Source organism: Lycorma delicatula, chromosome 4 (genome assembly GCF_047948215.1).
Source record: "Lycorma delicatula isolate Av1 chromosome 4, ASM4794821v1, whole genome shotgun sequence".
Classification (NCBI taxonomy): Eukaryota; Metazoa; Arthropoda; class Insecta; order Hemiptera; family Fulgoridae; genus Lycorma; species Lycorma delicatula.
Genome location: NC_134458.1, coordinates 64415002 through 64435517, shown reverse-complemented (window position 1 = coordinate 64435517; position 20516 = coordinate 64415002). Strand labels below are relative to the sequence as shown.

The 20516-nt window shown below is 28.7% G+C and overlaps 1 protein-coding gene across 4 annotated transcripts; it reads left to right on the top strand.

Moving 5' to 3' along the window:
• Positions 1-8214: 8214 nt before the first annotated feature.
• LOC142323476 (large ribosomal subunit protein uL18m-like) lies at positions 8215-18788 on the top strand. 4 transcript variants are annotated; one of them, XM_075363166.1, is made up of 5 exons: positions 8221-8308; positions 10470-10708; positions 11866-11979; positions 18153-18267; positions 18573-18788. In XM_075363166.1, the coding sequence occupies exons 2-5, from the start codon at positions 10491-10493 to the stop codon at positions 18693-18695; spliced, it is 570 nt and encodes a 189-aa protein (XP_075219281.1). In that variant the 5' UTR covers positions 8221-8308; positions 10470-10490; the 3' UTR covers positions 18696-18788. The 4 variants fall into 4 exon arrangements, with proteins under 4 accessions (XP_075219283.1, XP_075219281.1, XP_075219280.1 ...); XM_075363165.1 differs by having other exon boundaries at positions 8249-8407; XM_075363167.1 differs by lacking the exon at positions 8221-8308 and adding an exon at positions 8464-8615.
• Positions 18789-20516: the final 1728 nt, after the last annotated feature.

Genomic DNA, 20516 nt, shown 5'->3' with positions numbered 1-20516 from the left:
GGAAAAGATTTTTGAGAGTGTATGTTTGGAGTGTCGCTTTATATGGAAGTGAAACTTGGACAATCGGAGTATCTGAGAAGAAAAGATTAGAAGCTTTTGAAATGTGGTGCTATAGGAGAATGTTAAAAATCAGATGGGTGGATAAAGTGATAAATGAAGAGGTATTGCGGCAAATAGATGAAGAAAGAAGCATTTGGAAAAATATAGTTAAAAGAAGAGACAGACTTATAGGCCACATACTAAGGCATCCTGGAATAGTCGCTTTAATATTGGAAGGACAGGTAGAAGGAAAAAATTGTGTAGGCAGGCCACGTTTGGAATATGTAAAACAAATTGTTAGGGATGTAGGATGTAGAGGGTATACTGAAATGAAACGACTAGCACTAGATAGGGAATCTTGGAGAGCTGCATCAAACCAGTCAAATGACTGAAGACAAAAACAAAAAACAATTATTCTAAAATAATTCAAAAACACGACATTTAATAAAACTGCAATTTCAAGCCCTTAATATAAAATTATAATAAACCATAATAATATTTTGTATAAGTTTATCTTTATAGATTTATCCTGTTTTTAACAGTCGGTTATCGAATTAACATTTTTCGCTGTTCGATTCCGAGGAAACAAATTTTTCAGAATATCTTTGCGTTTCATACGAAATCAAGATAAAATTTGGTCGTTATCTTTGTGTGTAATTGTCTGTTTGATCGCATGTATACCGAAACGATCCGACCGATTTCAGGGAACAAAATTAATTTTTTTTCCGAGTTCCATACCCTCTAGAAAAAGAATAATTTTCATCATTTAACTGTTAAAGACGGATAAAAAAGGTTTTTATGCGATAAAAATTAAATTCCTGAAAATTTATATTTTTTTTAATTTTGAAAGGAGACTCTGCCCTCTCTGGGGGAAAGAGTTCTCTGTCATTTTTACGTTTAAAATTTATATCAGTACAAATTTTGGAATTAAAGAAAGTACGAGTAGTATCTTAACAAACATTTTCATAACAAATATTTTTGTTATTTCGAACGGGTGCTGCGGTTAATTTCGGACACACTGTTTTGTCACTTAGTCGCTCAGAAGCGTTTAAACAAACAATATCAAGGGAGAAAGATATTAAAGCAAATCGTACGAAGAATAAAAACTCTTACCGAGGTTCTCTGTATCTGTTTTAGATAAATACTAACAATCGACGAAAGACCCCGGTTTTTCATATTTAGAGTAAAGTCTTGCAATGATAATTTTTTATTTTATTAATATATGAATTATTACTGATTATTCGACCAAATCCGCATATAATAAGAAACTGCTTAATAATCTGCGGAGATGCATTTTATTTTAACAATGAAACATTCTCACTTATATGTTCCTACTCGTGTCAGTTATCTGTGATGCGAATATTTAACGATTCGTAACCTATTTATATTAAAAATACTTATAATTAAAGTTTTTTATTTATAAGATACCGGTGTTTATAACGAGGGATCTGATTAAATCTCCTTTACTGTAAATTAATCTCAAAAGCTATGACACTAGTTTTGATTTATTTACGACACAGGTTTTAATTTATCCGAATCCGTAACTTACTTCTTAACGGTGAAATGCGACTTTCTTAAATTGAAGCGTTTCAATTTAGACCACGACTTGCTGATAAAGCCATCAAGAAAATAAAGCTCTTTTCCATTGTTATAAAAAGTTATCTGTAACGATTCCGTGGAATCTACTTAGATTTCAAATACGAACGAAATTAAAAAATAAATAAATAAAAAGTTATACGAAAATTAATAACACTTACCCGAGCATTATCATCTGCGGTACGAGGAAGTACGGATTCATCATCATGTGCATCATATTTTTCATTCTGGCCGTGGCCACCGCTGAATCGTTACCGAAAGAAAGAAACTGCGTTGCGGCGGACACGACCATCCGAGCGATGTATAAGACTTCGGTAGACGCGTTACCGACCAGTATTTCTTCTGAAATATTTCGCTGTAAACTTTGTTTTGGTTCAGCTTTTACGTTATCGTTCGCTCGACCGTAAGGTATCGCGATCAAAATCACTACCGCGAGCGTCAACGCACATGCGTCAACCACCGCCATCTTCATTGCAATGGTGTTTCTTTCGAGTTCTGTTGTGTTCTGTGCTCCGACTACCGAACCTAACCTACATCCACTTTCTCTCTCTCACTATCGCCATATGACGACCTACATTAAAAGGACGCGTCTTCCTAATATACAAACACACACACACACACACACACACACACAACTACTAAAAATAATTACTAATAATGTTAGCTAGATTAAAGCACGCGAAATTTAACGAATATATATATATATATATATAGTCTACCGTTGAAGCCACATTTAACATTGTTAATGTCTAATAAGTAACTTACCGGAGCACATAGTTAAACTAGTTTCTTTTTTAATATCAGAATAAAAGTTATGTCTGTTTATTTTTCCCTACTCCGGATAAATCAAAAGACACTACGTATTTATTTAGTATAAAAAAGATATTTTATATTTTTTATTTACCCCCGCAGTCTGCACAATAATATTTGTCTTACTCCTATATGTGGATGATAATTTTTTTTTTGCGTGTATTTTGTACATGTACAAATGTTGATAAACGTGTGTGTTTACAAGAGTTCACTAAATGGAATAGTTCAATTATTATTAACTTTTATTTATACGACACACCAGAAATCTGAAACTTTTGTTAATCAGCAACTCACAAATATACGAATAATACTGATCTAGAATAGTATATTACGTAAAAAGAGTTGTAACAAGCATATTACGTACAAATGAAAAAATTACGTATTTTCACAAGTGCGTAATATGTGGTACAAATCGAATTATGTACCATACTTTTTGTACAACCAGAATCACTTCCCCATAACAAAAAGAAAAAGATGTCATTTGAAAGATACTTACATTTTTATTAAATAGAAACAAAAATTTGAAGGCTATAGTATTTTGAAATTAATAATTTACAAATCATTCTTATTATAAATGAAAATAATTTTTCTAGTAAATACAAATATGTAAAAAAAAAATATTATATGAATTCAAATGTCAACGGTAATTAATAAAATAATTTTCAACAACCACTTTAAATTGAATAAAATTCAAAAATGTACAGTTAGTACCAACATAACATTTATTTTATTGTTCTGTCAAATAATTAAATAAAATGATTTTTTTAAGTAAATATATAATTTTTAGAAGATTTTACTAAGGAAATCCAAAAATAATATGATTCTAAATTATAATTTTCAATTATATTAAATAATCGTATATAATCTACATGGTTATTATCAACAATTATTTTCAATTATTTTTCATTGGTTTAATTTTTATTGGCTTTCCTACTCTTATAAGATAGTTACAGAACTATTCTTGGAGGGTGGTAAATATAAGCTGTAACCCGAGATACAGAAGAGAGAATGTCTGTTGTCCATGGTTTAGTTTTTATCAACTTTTCTATTTTCATGAAATATTTAGTGAAGTAATCTTTGAGGGTGGTGAATATGAGGTATAATCTCAGATACTGAAGAGTGAATGTCTTTTTTTTCATTGGTTTAATTTTTATCAGATTTCCTATTATGATTAGATATCTATAGAAATAATCTCTGAGGGTGGTTAATTTTTTGCGTAATTTGGGATGCTGAAGAGTGAATGTTTGTTGTCATTTGTTTAATTTATATCGGCTTTCCTATTCTCATTAAATAGTTACTAATCTACAGTTACTGAAGTAATCTTTGAGGTGGTGAATATTATTAGGTTTAATCTCCGATACTGAAGAGTGAACTAATATCTCAAGTTTAGTTCAGTAACTATCTAATAAGAATAAGAAAGCCGATAAAAATTAAACCAATGACAACAGACATGCTCTCTCTGTATCTCAGATTACACCTAACATTCACCTCCCTCAAAGATTACTTCAGTAACTATCTAAACAGAATAGTAAAGCTGACAAAAATTAAATCAATGACAACAGATACTCACACTTAAGTATCTCAGATTACACCTTACATTCACTGCTCTCAGAGATTATTTCAGTAACTATATAATCACAGTATATTAAAGCCGATAAAAATTAAATCAAGGAGCATAGACATTCACTCTTCAGTACCTAGGATTATAACTAAAATTTACCGTCTTCCAAGATTAGTGCAGTAACTATCTACTGAGAGTAGGAAAGCCAATAAAATTTAAACCAATGCCAACAGACATTTACTCTTCTGTATCTCAGATTACACTTAACATTCACTGCCTTCAAAAATTATTTCAGTGATTAATCTAACCAGAATAGAAAAGCTGATTTAAATTATATCAACAACTACAGACATTCATTCTCAAGTCTTGAGAATGAATACCTTACCTAATGTAAGGTATAATCTGAATCTCAGATTATACCTTACATTCACTGCCCTCACAAATTACTTCAGTAACTATTTTACCAGAAAAAGAAAACCGATAAAATTAAACCCGTGACAACAGACATTCACTCTTCTGTATTTCAGATTACACCTAACATTCACCGCCCTCAAAGATTACTTCAGTGACTAAACAGAATAGGAAAGCCGATAAACATTAAACCAATGACAACAAACATTCACTCTTCAATATCTCAAATTACACCTTGTGTTTATTGTGTACGCACAATTAACACAAGTTTGTAACTTTCATAAGCAAAACGAAGCTGAAAAATATAGAAAAAAACATTGCAGTTCTTACTAATTGAAGTTCATTTATTTTATAAATCATTAATGAGTAAAGATATCCGAGATTTTGTTGATGATGCACAAGATTTTTTAAGTTATTATTTTTTAACTCTGTTTTCAATAATAATCATTATTTAAGGTTTGTAGACAAAGAAAACTTCAATCATCTCTTTAAGTAGCCCTTTTTGTAGTTTTTCAGCATACATACTAAAATTGTTTACTTAATGCACTTTTCTGATGTGGATCTGACTTTAGCCTATTGAGCTTATTGAGACCTGAGTTTAGCCTATTAATTAGCCTACTATATGTAAAATTCAGGTAATTATTTTTAATATTTCTTTATCATTTTATTGTTATGAGAGATCTATTCAAAAATAAACAATATGTACATTAAAAAAAAATTCTGTTTACTTATCATATCTCAGATCATATTTTTTTCATTCAAAGAAACCCCTGTTCTATTTATTTGCTCACACTTTTCTAAAAATTATTCTAATACAGTCTGTTTTCATAACTTTCTTTTAACTTTTTTCTGTTTCCTCTTTCCCATCAACTGCTGGGTTGATAATTATCATACAGTTGCTGCTTCCAGGTTTTCCTCCATGATACCTCCTCTTCCATCAATTATTGCCAATCTTTTCCTCTCTCATTCTCACCACCCTTCACATATTCCATCTGACTCTTTATGGGGTATTCCACTGTTTACTAATGTTATATATCCATTCGAAACCTGTTAGCATTTTACCTTTATCCATTTTCCTTAGTTCTGACTGCATAAGTCTCTTCTCCCTCTTATTACTCCAACTAGCAGTTTTTCCTTCTTTTATGTTCTCTTTCATTATACAATCCCTCTCTGTTATTTTTGTTACTATATTCAACATTTCCATCTCTGTTACCTTTATTATCCTTTCAAAGCTCATATCAAAGTGCTTTGATATGTCTCTGCCTCATTTTCCAAAGTTTGTTTTAAAGTACTTGTTATAAATTAATTTCTTTTTTACATTTTACTGATCTTTTCTAATTACATTTTCATTAATATCAAACTGTGAATTACTCAAAAATTGTTTTATCTATTTCATTTTTTTTTGCCCTTCTATAAACATCCATCAATCTTGATATATAAAACCACTCTACCAGCTCCAGTAATTTCACTGAGTTGCACAGTTTAATTTCATACATTTTCTTCATCTGTTCATAATCCATAATCTTCACTGACATATTTCTTTTGAACAGTGTGATAAAACATGATAACACTTAAAAATGATTAAATATTGAAAATATTTTATAAATTTGTTTTAAAATTTATTTAAAAAAGAGTAATTTAATGCTTTCATTTTATCATATTTTTAAGATATTATCTCACTTATCAACTCTGTTTTGTACCTCTTTTCTTCTCCAAATCACACTTCATCTGCAAACACCATTGTTTTAGCTGTGTTTTTATTTCCATTTCCTTTCTTGATAATCCCATCAATGATGATGCTTGAAAAAAGTGAACACCTGATACTTAACTCATATCTGTTTTACAAATATTAAGGTTGAACTAAATTATTAAAAATAATTAACACATTAAAATGATTAGTTACGAATATATATAAAATTGAGATTATGTGATTAAATATTAAAGCTAAGATGACTGTTCTCTCTCTTTGAGTGCCATAGTCCTACAGGACTATATTTTTTTTTTGTTATTTGATTAATATGATTAATTTTTTTTTTCCTCAATGAGTCGGAGGAACCCCATTTATGAGCAGAGTGTCAGGCTTGCTAACAGGTTCTGCAAGATATTACTAAGAGTGCATATGTATGCCTGCACCCTATTGACTAAACCTTTCTTCTCACCAGACTCCCCTCCTGGGTCCGGATCTGAATTTAAGCATAAACTTGGCTCTGGAAGGTGCCCGCCTCTAACCACCAGGATGGAGCCACACCATGCCCAGCTATGCCGTTCACAGCAGCTCCAACCCAGTGGCTGGAACTTGGACTTCATGTATCTCTTGCCTCTAATGGGGTCATCCCAAGGCGGGCCTGCTGGGTCACCTTGGGAAACTAGTGAAAAGAAGAAAATTGTACTGGGCAGTATTGTAGTTAACTTAAATCTTGTCAAACCTATAAAGAAGGCTCTATTTCTGAAGTTTAAAGACAGTACTGAGACTCTTGATACAGAAAGGTTACTAAAAGACGCGACACATTAAAGATATTGTTTGCACTAAGTTTAAAACTAAGAAAGAAGGACATAGCTCTTTCCATATTATTGTAATATAGGAAGATTAAAGAAGGCCTTGGAGGTCTGGCCTAAGGGAATTTTGGTTATTACAGAGACATCTTTTCATGGCACCATTCGAGCACCAATTTACTCTACTGATAGTTGGATAATTTTTAGGGCTGATAGGAACTACACAATACTGGATAAAACTCGTGGAGAGAGAGTTCCCTTGTTGCAGTTGGTAAGAAAATACAATCTTCTGGAGGAATGATTTAGAACTTCTATGGAATGTGTTTGGGGCTGAGATGCGGATGAACAATGGTAATTACCTACTAGTTGGTAGCCATTATTTCAGCACTGACACTTTCCTGAGATACTGACAGGATATTTTAATCAATTACTCATCAAAAATTAGATTGGGAACAATTGTGATTGTGATAATGAATGATTTTAATGTGCCAGGAGTTAACTGGAATGTTTGCTCCCTCAAACCTGGAATTTAATATTACATCTATTCCCATGAGAAGCAGTTTCCATATAATTTCTAATATACACCTGGCTCTGTTTTAAATGTAGCTTCAAAAATTTTTGAGAAAGTTGTTCACAGCTTCCTGTATGATTCATTGAATAAATATATTGATCATCAGCAGCAAGGTTTTACAGTTACAAACCTAAATGAAATGTTGTTTTTCATAAAGCCAAAGACTGTGAACCATTATGAGGGCAAAGTATTTATGGATTTTATATTGTTTTTGTAAACTGTTCTTCATTGTTTTTCCTTTTTGTTTTTTATTAAAGAATTAGACAAACCACTTTTAGTGTATTGTATCAACTGGCCTTTTATTTTAGTTATAATGGAATGAACAGGGAAATAAAAGATTTTTCAGTAAACAGTGATGATGAACTTAGTTCAATGAATGATCCTATCTGAACAGATCATAGAACTCAAGTGTCTGGTCCCTGTCCCTATTAGACATCTTGCAAAGAGTGAATATAAAATATAGATCATGATTTTAAATTACTTTTAACAAGGATTCTACACTTGGGTTTTAATTATATTTACGGGTTGTCATACTTGTATTTACTTTTTTATATTTATTATTATTAGGTTAACTAACTTTTTTCATTTTTTATTATTCTCAGTTTTTAAATTATTTAAAGTTATTGTGAAATATATCTGCATTATTTTAATTTATTCTCAAAACTTACTTCCCTACTAATAGTTTCCACAATCTAGGATTACAGGAATTTTACTAGTTGGCCACCCTGCTTGACTTCCCGTGATATGAACAGCTGTGAAATGTTAGGAACAGTCCGTTTAGGTTAAGTGAAATTTTATTGGTAGATTGATTTGTGACTAAAGTTAAGGTAAATGTTTGAGATTATTAAGCAAGATGTGTCTGAACTGATAAGTTTTTTTACACATTTAAATACTTTTTTCGTTAAAAATACATTTTTCTATTCTACGTGAGTATGATGCGATGTTTCACATTATGTTTGTATCGTTACTGTTATTTTAATGTATTTTAAAATATTAATAAATTTGTTAGAATATAATATGAACTGGCGACTTATCATTTTAAATCTGTACATTTTTGTTTGAAGTTCATATTATTTTGATTTTCCTGATATTCCTGATTTCGCAGATTAAATTTGTTTCTTCTACCTATCAATGGTAATGTAAATTTAATAAATATCAACAATATGAAAACATGAGTGAATGTATTTATGTTTACATTAATACTTAACTGAAATGCTGAATAAGTTTAATGCAAAGATATGTGTGTTTTTAATACAGTCTTTTTACTTTTTATAACATCATAGTTTTACTAGGATTATCAATTGTGTGCTGTTATATTGTGGGATTGATTTGGAAGATATCTAATTATAATATCCATATAACTACTTCTTTTAAAAAGAATTTTCTTTTAAATGAAATAAGGATGAGAACCCAAAATTATTCTGTTCTTTTATTAGTTGTTATCAGAATTTTACCCAAGATGTTGTTTATATAACCAAAAGTATTGTTTTATTCACTTTTTTATTATCAATAAAAAAAAAATATGCTTTTATGGTAGTGTGATTGTTGTTTTGTTGTGAGTTTATGGCAGCGATCATTCTTTAGCTTATAAATTCCATTTAAGTTACATTTTCTTATTTCTTAAAACAATTAAAAAAGGATTTTAATACTGACAATAAAAAATTAAAGGTGATATCAGTTTTCCAAATTCCATTCTGTTGAATATAAGTTACTGTTCAGATATTAAGATTAACTAAGATTAATAAGGATTACTTAATGTTAAGGTAAGTTTAATTTTCAGATTCTTTAATGAGTTTTAAAAAACAAAAACAAATGACTAAAATAATAAAACATAAAAGATGTAAAAATAAGACATAAAATACAAAAACAGTATGATCTTAAAAACTGAGAACATACAGCAAATAGATTTTCTTTCTTTCTCTTCTTTTCAGGTTGACTATTTTTCTTGGCCCTCAGTGACTTCCTTGGTTTCTCTGTCGTTTTTCCCTTCTTAGTATCGTTAAGCATCCCAATTCTTTTCCCCTCATTTCTTACACTTTTCCTTTAATGATTTTTCAGTATAGATAATTTCTACTTAGGATATAGGTCAACTAAGTTGTTTTCCTCTTGCATATTGTCACAATATGCAAGTACTGTCTAATTCTCAGCTTGTTCATTTCACTTTACACTTCTCTACAGCCACATTTAAACAAAACTGTCTCTTCATTCTTCTGATAGTTTTCCATTCAGATCCATGTAATGCCCTCTGTGTAAAATGCATTTGGCAAACTTCTTCCTCATTTGAAATGAGATCCTTCTTACTACCAATAATCCTTTCATCTTTTGGAATAGTTTCACCATAGATATTTTGCTTCTGTAAAGCCTCTATTCCAAACTATCAAACTTTCTGAATAATGAAATGATATCAGTTCTGTAATATTTCCTTCTGGTGATATATTAATGAAACCTTCTTTTTTACCATTTCTTCCTTTACTTCACAAATTTATTTTGCAATACAGAAAGTTAAATAATTTTTATTCAATCATATTTTTTTTATGCTTGAATCAGTAAGTAAATTTAATTTCTATTCTTTATATTGACAATCCTGTTTCAGGTATTTCTATGTAACAGTTTAAAGATGGCTCATGTGAACAGTGATATTTCTACATGAGCCAAAATTAAAATAATACAATGTGTGTGTGTGTATATATATATATATATATATATTAAGTAAACATTACCTAGTAATCATAATCTGTCTGATTCTGAAATTCTTTGTAATATTATTTTGGCCCAGCAAATGTTATGATAAAATCTTTGACTATAATTTGATTCCCAACAATTTGGTTGTAAACTCATAATTTACATGGTGATATGTTATGGTAATAACAGTTGTAAAGAGTGACACTTGTTTTCTATGTATGATTGGATTGGATTATTCAGTTTAAGTTTTGTTTTACTAAACTAATTATACATCTTTTTTTGTGTTTTTTTTTTTTTTTATAACAGATTCACTAAATACTATTCAAAATGTTGGGAAGCAGTATAAAAATTAAAATAGGACTGCTTCATAACTCATTTAGCACATTTATAAGGAAGTCATCTAATAAGGCAGTTGAACAAACTCTGAATATAGACATTAAACCATTTATTAATAATCGCAATCCTCGTAATCTTGAAAGGTTAAATATTGCTAGAAAGCCTACTGGCTATCACCTTGATAAAGCTGGAAGGGAATTTTGGCACAAGTGAGTTTTTTTGTTATTTTTTACTGCTATGTTGTTGGTAGTGTATATTGTTTCACACATACATATTGCACGAACACTTCTAAATCAGTTGTGAGTAATAATAATGAGATGAACAGGAAATTTCCAAATAATTAATGTTTTGATTTTCATTTTACAGACCATTTAAAAAAAAATCCATTGCACATTACATTCCTTTAAAAATATTAAATTTTTTAGACCAGTAGCAAATTTATTAAATGAGCAGAAGGTGTATCCTAGTTTTCTTGTTACATGCTATCTAAAAGTTAACACAAAATTTAAATGTGTCTTATTACAGCTGTGTAGTATTATACAATCCAAGGTATAACTTCTTGTTAGTCAGTTGGCAAATTGATGTAATGTGGTGTATATCTGTGCCTTTTGTTTTTTTGTGATTGTCATTGTCAGATTGTTTGTGTCATTTTGGAGTTCTACAATGAAATGAAAATTAATGGTATTAAAGAATAATGAATTGGCAACAAATTCTGCTTCAAAATTTAGGACACTGTAGCAGAAATTGAATGGATGATTAAGCAAGAATTTGGTAAGTTTGTTTTAAGCCAGACAAATATATTATTAGTACAAACATTTAAAAAACAGACAAAATTCAGTTAATGATAAGTGTATGGCCATCTTTTAATCGAAAAAATTTCTCCAAATTTAGCAAAAGTGCATGAAGCCATCCTGCAGGGAAAAAGGAGAATAACCTACAATGTTTGTGATATTGTAAATTTTTCATATGGTGTTGGTCTGTCAATTCTGTCACAGTAGCTTTTGTTTGAAATTAATCCAAATTTTACCTCCAGCATCATTACTGGTGATGAATCATAAATTTGTGGCTATGACTTTGAAATGAAATAGTGTAAAAAGAATCTGAGATTCTGAAGGCATTACGTACAAAGAATTTCTTTCACAAGATCAGACTGTAAATAGATGGACAATTCTACATTGATGTTCTGATGTGGTTCAGAGAGGACATGAACATAAGTTGTGTCACCACTTTATTGAGGTATTATTTTCAAAAAATCATTCCGTATGGAAGAATCTAATTAATGTGATCTTTATTTTATATATGTATATATAAAACACTGTTCATACTGTGTCCTTTTTTATTTTTAATATTGTATTGTGTTTCTTAGATTACAGATCAGCAGAAAAAATAGATACGTTGCTGGAAGTGTCATTCATTACACGGGTAATGTTGTAGTTAGTGCATCCTCAAGTGAATTTGGGATTGGAAGGCATTTATATCGGTAGTATCTTTCTCATTTTTGTACTCTTCTACCTGTCAGACATTTTTATAATATTACATTAGAGTAGAAGTAAACTATTGCTGAGAGTTGATAATTTTTCAGAAAACTTTTTATTGTTTTTGTTAAATTTTATGGTAAACTTGTATTTTGCAGTTAATATATAAAGCTAAATTGTAGAAATAGTTATAACACAAGAACTAAAAATAATAAAGAACATTTTTTGCAGTTGATTTGACCTTTTGTTTAAATCAAAGTATTTTTTTCCCATGTTTATTACAAACATGTTAAATATTACAATAAAGAAAGCAGTTACTAGCTTATTAGATCAATCATAATTCATTTTAAAATTCCATAACTTAAAAATAATTATAATCTCCATTATGTTGTATATTAATTTATCTGCTATTCATTTAATTTATAAATCATAACATACACACACACACACACACACACACACACATACAATATATGTGTAGTGTTTTTCGATTGCCTTCTTCATACTTGCTGAGCAGAGTATACTTTTGTGTATCTGCACACTAAGCTCGATAAGATACAGTTGGTATATGAGAGATACTTTCATTGTTTACCTTAGGGGCTGACTATGTAATGAACAACATTACTTTAAAAAAAAAAACTACTGTGACTTTTGTTGCTTGAATTTAAGGTGCAGTTTACATGCATCACAGCCATAAAAAGGGCTGACGCAGATAGTATGAAGTGGAAAATTACTGTATCCTCATTTTGTGAGAGATTATGCTTTATACTCTTAGCACTCATTCGGGGGGAAAAATATAATATAAAAAAAAATATATAAATTAAAGTAGATTATTTTTCACGCAACAATACTTCATCTCGGTTCATTTACTTTTATCATTCTTTCTAAAAGTGTGGTTTTTGTTTTCATCTGATGTGTGAGAATTAGAAGAGACAATATTACTTTTTAACAGTTGTATATGATGCTTAAAAAATTCTTTGAATGCTGCATTTTCTTGCAATGGTATGCCAGTTTTCTCCTGTTTTGGAATTTCCAATTTTGATCCATTGCAGTGGTCCTTTTGCCGTATGTTGCTTGATTTATCTTTTTTTCTGATTATATTTATATCTTTTAGAAGCACAACTTTATAATGTGAAGTTTTAATTGTTCTATGTTTGGGTCAAATGAGGAATTTCCAAGCAATTTGGTTTCTCTACAAACAGCTGTACGTTCTATTTCTTAGTTTTATTTTAGTTTTTAAAACTACATTTCATTCCATTATTTTATTAAATTTCTTATTTACTGTTAACAATCTATTTTTAAGAAAAACTATAGTCTTATCTTTATTCTTTGTGCAGCCTGTCATCAAAGGAAGCTTTTATCTACTCGCCATTTGGTTCCCTGAAGCATTTACATATTTACTCTTAATATTAATGCAATCTTCATGATACTAATGGTTAAGTTTATTGTAGAAACATCTTATTTGACCTTTTTTTAAAGCAAACCTTGCAACTGAAAAAGACTGAGAAACAACAATCAAAATAAAATACAACAGCAAACTAAAATTGAAAAGACTGATTCATGAAACACCAATTGCTTTGTTCACCATCTTCATGCTCCTTATTTTAATATTAATTTGAATATTTAGCTGAACATGTCTGAATATTTGAATCTGCTTTATCACTGGCTCACCGACCTCACTTTTCAGTCAACTTCATTTTGAAAGGAATATAAGTTTGTAATAATACTTTGCAAATGATATCAAATTAACTGATATTTCTTGTGTTGTAGGATCTGTGCTTGCTTGTTTATTATGTTTGTATAGGTTTCAGTCTGGTAGCTAGGCTGTCTTTAATGCTTTTAGGAGAATGACTGATAAACAATAGCATTCTAGTAGCATTTTTAGTTTTAAAATATGTATTCAGATTTTTTTTTTTATATAACAAGTAATGTTATTAATTTTTATATTATTATAAATATTTGTGTAAAATATCACTTGACAAGTTGTATTGATGGGTGAAATTTATAAAATATTTTAATTAGTGAGAAAGTAGTAAAGGTACATTAGACATTAAGATCAGTGATAGACCGATACAGTTTGTCAAGCATTTATGATAGTTGATGTTGCCGTTTGCATTTGACTATTATAGAGCACTGATTTATTATCATATGTTCATTTGTGTGTTTTGAACAACACATATATTGTGTAATGTACTGCTTTTTTTATGTTTATTCATGTATTACTATTTTAAAGTTAAATAATAGCATATTAAATAAAATAAAATATAATTATTAAGATGTTAATACTAGATAATAACAAATACTTAACATTTTTTTGGCGGATTCACTATCAGAGACATAATTTAAAAATAAACAGAACATTAGAATTATAAAAAGTATTAGCGTTTCTTTCAGTAGATAAATTAAAGAGTGAAATGTTATTGTTCAATACACATATCTTTATCACTGTTGGTGGCAGCGACTGCAGTATTTAACTAAAATATATTTTTTAAACTGATTTTGTTCAAATGTAATATTGTCTCTTTAGATTTAAATGAGCATGTGTAAAATATTTCTAATTTTTTAATCTGATTTCAGTTTTAAAATTGTAGTTTTCTTTTACAGTTGGTTATTTTCCATAATTCCAAATTTATGTTTGCTTTGTATTATGCAGTTTACATAATTGCAATAAATAAAAATCTGATCTGGACACCAGATGACTTCCTTTTACGCGTATTAAAATACATATAGATATTTTTTGCTGCACTGCATTCAAACTTGTTTTATTTGAAAGCTTGAGATATGATCTCCAATTCTTTAATAAAGTGGACAGTTACACAGAAAAATGGTCATAAAAATTTCCTTAGCATTTTATATTAGGTTATATATCAATTTTTTTCACATCACTTAAGTAGATATGTGGTGCAAGTGAGAATGTGTCAGATCTGGAACCATGCACACATTAGTTCGAATCCAACTTCATATACATATATTTTTTTTAACTTTTTTTTTAAAATTTAAATATATTGATTTATTAATAATTATTAACCTCTGATTATAAAAATTTTTGAGTTAAAATGAAAGGTATGTAAAATTTTATTTCACTAATAACTTCTGATTTCTTTTTTCATGTTATTTTTGTACTGTTATTTATTATTAATTTTTTTTTACAATCAGGTTAATAATTATTATTAATAAATCTGTATATTTAAATTTAAAAAAAAGTTAAAAAATATATATATGTATATGAAGTCGGATTCGAACTGATGTGCCTTTGCCTTGTAAAATCCAAATATGCCATTAATTAAAATTTTATTTGGCCATGACTGTGGAACCAATGAAAATAAGTACCATTTATGACATATCATTGAAAAGTCCTCAACAAGGGCTTATTACTGCAGTTAAGAAAAAGTCCAAAATTCTTATGCTTGAAAATTGAAACGCTGCTTTATTTAGAGGTCTGATTGTATACACAGTTTTGGCTGTCTGTATATATATATATATATATATATATACATATATATATATTTATTTAAATTAAACTTTCTGTAGTCCATGTCTCCTCTGTATGTAAATTTTAGCTAATCATATAATATAATATTTTTTCAGGCACTTCCCAAAATACAGAATTAAAGAACATTTTTACCTTTACTTTTTTTTTGCTCATTATAGCACTTTCAGGCATAAGCCCATCTTTAGTAATGTTTTCTTTAAATTTTTTTCTCATTTTTTACATTTACACATTAAAATAAATATAATACATTAAAATCTATAGAATAAATATTTGCTTGTCAGTAATTTTTTTTTTAAATTTAAAACATTAATATTTTAAATTTTCTTATAACATTTTATCTCTTTGTTAATATAGTACTGTACTCTACAGGACAGCAGTACTGTATTTTATAGTAGATTCTACATATAGTACTGTATGTTAATACAGCAGTACAGTTCTGTATTAACATACAAGTAACATGTTATAAGACAATTTTAAATATTTATTACATTTTAAATTAAAAAAAAACAAAAAAAATTATTGACTGAGCAAATATATGGTCTATAGATTTTAATGTATTATATTTTATTTTAAAGTGTAAATGTAAAAAAGAAAAAATGTAAAAAAAACATTACTGAAGGTAGGCTTATTCCTGAAAGTGCTATAATGAGCAAAAAAAATAAAGGTAAAGGTAAGATTCTTTAATTCTGTACTTTGTGGAGTGGCTGAAAAAATATTATATTATATGATTAGCTAATATATATATATATATATATATGAGGTTTAAAAGTAAAAGCCAATCGATAACAAAATGAGAACTGTAAAAAAAAATGGTTTCAAACACTTACATATCTACTTTATTTTTCTACATAAACACAATTTCATTCCAAACACTTTTGATATCATGAAACAACCTTCTTCAAACTCACTGCATAAAATTATGCCGCCTGGGATTGTAGTCACTTTTGCACCTAATTTTCAACAACTTCACTTTCCTCAAATCATTGAGATGCAAGCCAGTTTTTGAGGTGCTGGAAGAGATAGTAGTAGTCATTGATCACAAGATCAGGACTTTAAGGGGAATTATAAAAATTCTTCATTTGGATTTTTCTGTTGTGCTTGCAGCCGCCATGTGTGGACATGCATTATCATGAAAAAGAACATTTCCTGTCTCAGCATTCCCTGTCATTGGTTTTGAATGGAATGATGCAGTTTAGAAACTGTTTCACAGTAGATTTGTGATGGATGTTGAACCAATCAGTGCTGCCAGTCGCTATTTATAACTTATTGGCCCTTATTTTATATAATATATTCTGTTTTTTCCTCAAACATATGTTGATAAAATATATTCAATCAGTTTCTTTAATACATAAATGTGCAAGATGATATTAACTTACTCTAAAAAATTTTATAAGTATTTTATATATATATATATATATATATATATATAATTTTATATATATACATATATACATACATACATACATACATAATATGTATGGATGGATATAAGTATTATACTATTGTCATACATAAACACCATGCTGGGCCAGTGATATTAGACAGGCCAACAGTTGACATAAAAGTGTTTCAAAACACTTTTAAGCAATTTTCAAATAGGGTAAGATAAAACCATCTTACATTATATATGTATTTAAGTATATATGATTTTGTTAAACAATATATCATGAATAATTTTTATTTGGTAATATGTAAATCAGTGAAATTCCCTGAATAGTAAAAAACTTTTAAGCGACAGTAGACATTTGACAAGTAATGTGTTTTTAAACTTTTTCTCACAGTTTAAAAATATTGTCTTCTATAAAAGAATTGATGTTGGAACATACCTGGAAAAATTGATTCTATGATAAAAAAAACCATGTCATTAAGGTGAGAATATATCCCTCAAATGTTTTTTTATTTTAACAGCTTATTCTTTCTTATGTAGCAAAATAATTTGTGTACATTCCCTATCATGTTTTAAACTTATTATTTGTAATTTTTTTAAAAATAAAATTATTGAAGAAAGCTAGCAATTTACATATTGCCAAAGTCAGGATTAAATAATCCTCTGTATATATATTTTTTAAGCTGGGTAACTCCATATTGTCATCAATTTTTCCAGACTAATTAACATGTTGATCATACATGGTGATACATGGCGACTTGAAAATATAAATGAAAAATTCATAAGAAGAGATGATAAAATTAATATAAAAGATTGGAAGAGGGAAACGTTTTGAAGCCTGTTTGGAAATAGTTACTTTTTAAATGAGACATTTTAAAGAACAGCACTTAATATTGTAAAACAAAATACTTGTAATTGTGGTTGTGATGGAGGTGGTTAAAATTAAATTTCTCAAAAGATTGTGGTGAATGAATTAATGAGTTGTTTAAATAAGCATGGTTTAATTGATGTATGATATGATTTCAAAAAGGGAAAATTGAGTAAGATGGTGTTAGTCTCTTGCATAGCATAAATAGTAAAAGATAGGAGATGTAGTGTATAATTTTGGCTGGCTTTTTGGGTTGTGTGAATGGGTTGATGTAATATAACAATAAAGGATCGAACTAACATCAGAGGTAGTAACCTCATTCTATACCTGCTATTAATAAAAAATGCAGCCATTTTATTAATATTCATGTTTTAACCTTCATGTTAAGTAAAGTTTGTATTTATTTAATCTAGTTTTTGTTTTATTTCAGAGCCTATGATACATCATCGTTCATTAATGTAGCTCTTGTATTAGCGCATAGATGTTTTGAAAGCGGAATTTACTGTATGATTATTGATGAAGAATTAAAAAATGCTGGAGTAAAGGTAAGTTTAGTAACATTTAAAAAAATAATTTTTATTTTTTATATGGTTGTTATAAGAACTGTTTTTATATATAGGTCTGCATTTAAAGCCTTTTGTTTCGCTAATTTTATAAAAAGATCAATTTTTATTTCAACAAAGTTTTTAACAATGAGTTATCGTTTGATGAAGGAATTGTGCTCGATTTAATTTTCCACTTAGTCACGTTCTTCCATAATATTTTATTGTTTATAATTAATTTCTATTATTGAGAAAATATGTATTTTTTTCTTAATAATTATTAATCATGATTTTCTTCTTTGTTTTAGGTTTCAGCATTTTTAAAAAAAATACAAGAAGAAGGCATCATACTGAGTGAACCGAGACAGTATAAACCTTTAACACCATGGAGTTTAGAGGTAATGCAGAAGCCATGGAAGGTTCATGTTTAATTAATAAAATAGATTAAAACTGTGAATTCTGTTAGTTTATACAATTTAAAGTTATTTTGGGTTTATATTAAATAAAAATAACAATGAAAACTGGTTTATTCATTAATTTCTCTTTTCCAGATGTGTTATAATTTAAGATAATTTAAGGCAATTGAAGTATAAATGAAATCTTGTTTCAGCTTTTCACAGTTTTTTTGTTAAATAAATGTATAAATATAATTATCAAATGCTTTCTTGACTCTTATACTTCCAAAGAAATTTGTTTTGTTTGTGGTTAAAATCAGTTAACATTAGGTGTTTTGTGGAAAGTGGTTGCTTAGTGATTGAAGATGAATAAACTGTAGAAAATGTAGCTTAACATAAGACAAACCCTCCACCAGAACATCATTTCCTGAAGAAAGCCTTATATAAATAAAATTAGTCGGTACAGGCCATCTTGCTCAAATTCACTTCTGAAGAGAGAGTGTATTGAGACATTTGGAACCTGAATATAGAGGGAATTTCTTGAAAATTATTATCTGGTTAACCTCATTATATATATTTTAAAAAATGTTGCTTTACCTTTGGAAATAAAAAAATAAATAAAATACTAGTACATGCTGAGACTTTCAAAAGAACTCCCTACTTATCTATTTCTGGGTGCACTCATCTATATAATGTAAATTTAAAATATTTCAAAAGAGTTTGGTATGAATGTAAAAGATCAGTATTGAATTTGAGAAATAAGCTTTTAACTCAAATAACTAATTTTAACTATTAATGGCTTACACAAAGAAAGAGCTATGCTACCTGATTGTTAAAATTAAAATAATAACACTGATCAACAATGGTTTTGTTACATGGTCAATACTTGCTGAATCTTTTGTATCTTAGGGTGCTGATTCTGAATATGAAGTCAGGATTTTCCTATTGGCCGCAAGTGTTTTGAAATTGTCTTTCCTATTTTCCAGCAAGTACACATGCATGAATAATACAAGTACAATAAATCATTTATTTATTTATTGCAACGGTTAAGTTTAAAAATAAAGTATAATTTATTTGGGTTGATAAAAAGCCATGAAAAATAAGTATTATTATTATTATTATTCACACAATAATTAAAACTATAAAAAATTATACATTTATGATTCATGTCATTTTTTTCTAAATGTGATTATGTTGCCCATTGTGCAGTGTATGTGAATTTTTTTGGTGACTCAGTGCTGTAATACTATAAACAATAAATAATGTATCATATTAGCTAAAAAAAATTTCAACTACATCAGTCAAGTGTTGTGTCTGTAACATTTAGTGGTAGGGCTACTTTTCCTATCGATTTGTGATTTTATTTTTCCCTGTAAAGTCAGTGTGTACTCATATATTACATTAACGTGGTATAAAGTGTTTGCAGTAAAGTTTTGTAATATGTATTTGTGAGTGTACTGCAGTGAACATTTTAATAAAAATGTCACACAGTTGCATTAACCATCTAGACAGATTCTGCTACAGTGTGATAACAATCTCAGAGGAAAAATATAATAAACAAATCATATAGACTATATTTTGGATGTTAAGTAGGTAATCACAGCAGCTCCTGGGCTCCTCATATTTGCTAGAATTCATAAGTAACACTGTTGACTGTTTGGTTGAATGGATCTTGCCACATGACATTTTCAGTTCAAATGGTTTGGAAAGAACTGAAGGATCATTTCACGGACTGCTATTTTTGCACAATGAAAATATCGGGGACAACAGCTAAGACTAAACATACTGTTAAATATTTTGATATTACCTACGCTATAAGACCAGAGCCTCACAATCTACAGTTTCCAATTCCAGTAC

Excerpts from the sequence above, each read along its gene's own strand:
- LOC142323476 (XM_075363166.1), top strand. The coding sequence starts at position 10,491 with ATGTTGGGAAGCAGTATAAAAATTAAAATAGGACTGCTTCATAACTCA. Across the intron at positions 10,709-11,865 it reads GGAAGGGAATTTTGGCACAA|ATTACAGATCAGCAGAAAAA; the intron begins GTGAGTTTTTTT and ends TGTGTTTCTTAG. Across the intron at positions 18,268-18,572 it reads TAAAAAATGCTGGAGTAAAG|GTTTCAGCATTTTTAAAAAA; the intron begins GTAAGTTTAGTA and ends TCTTTGTTTTAG.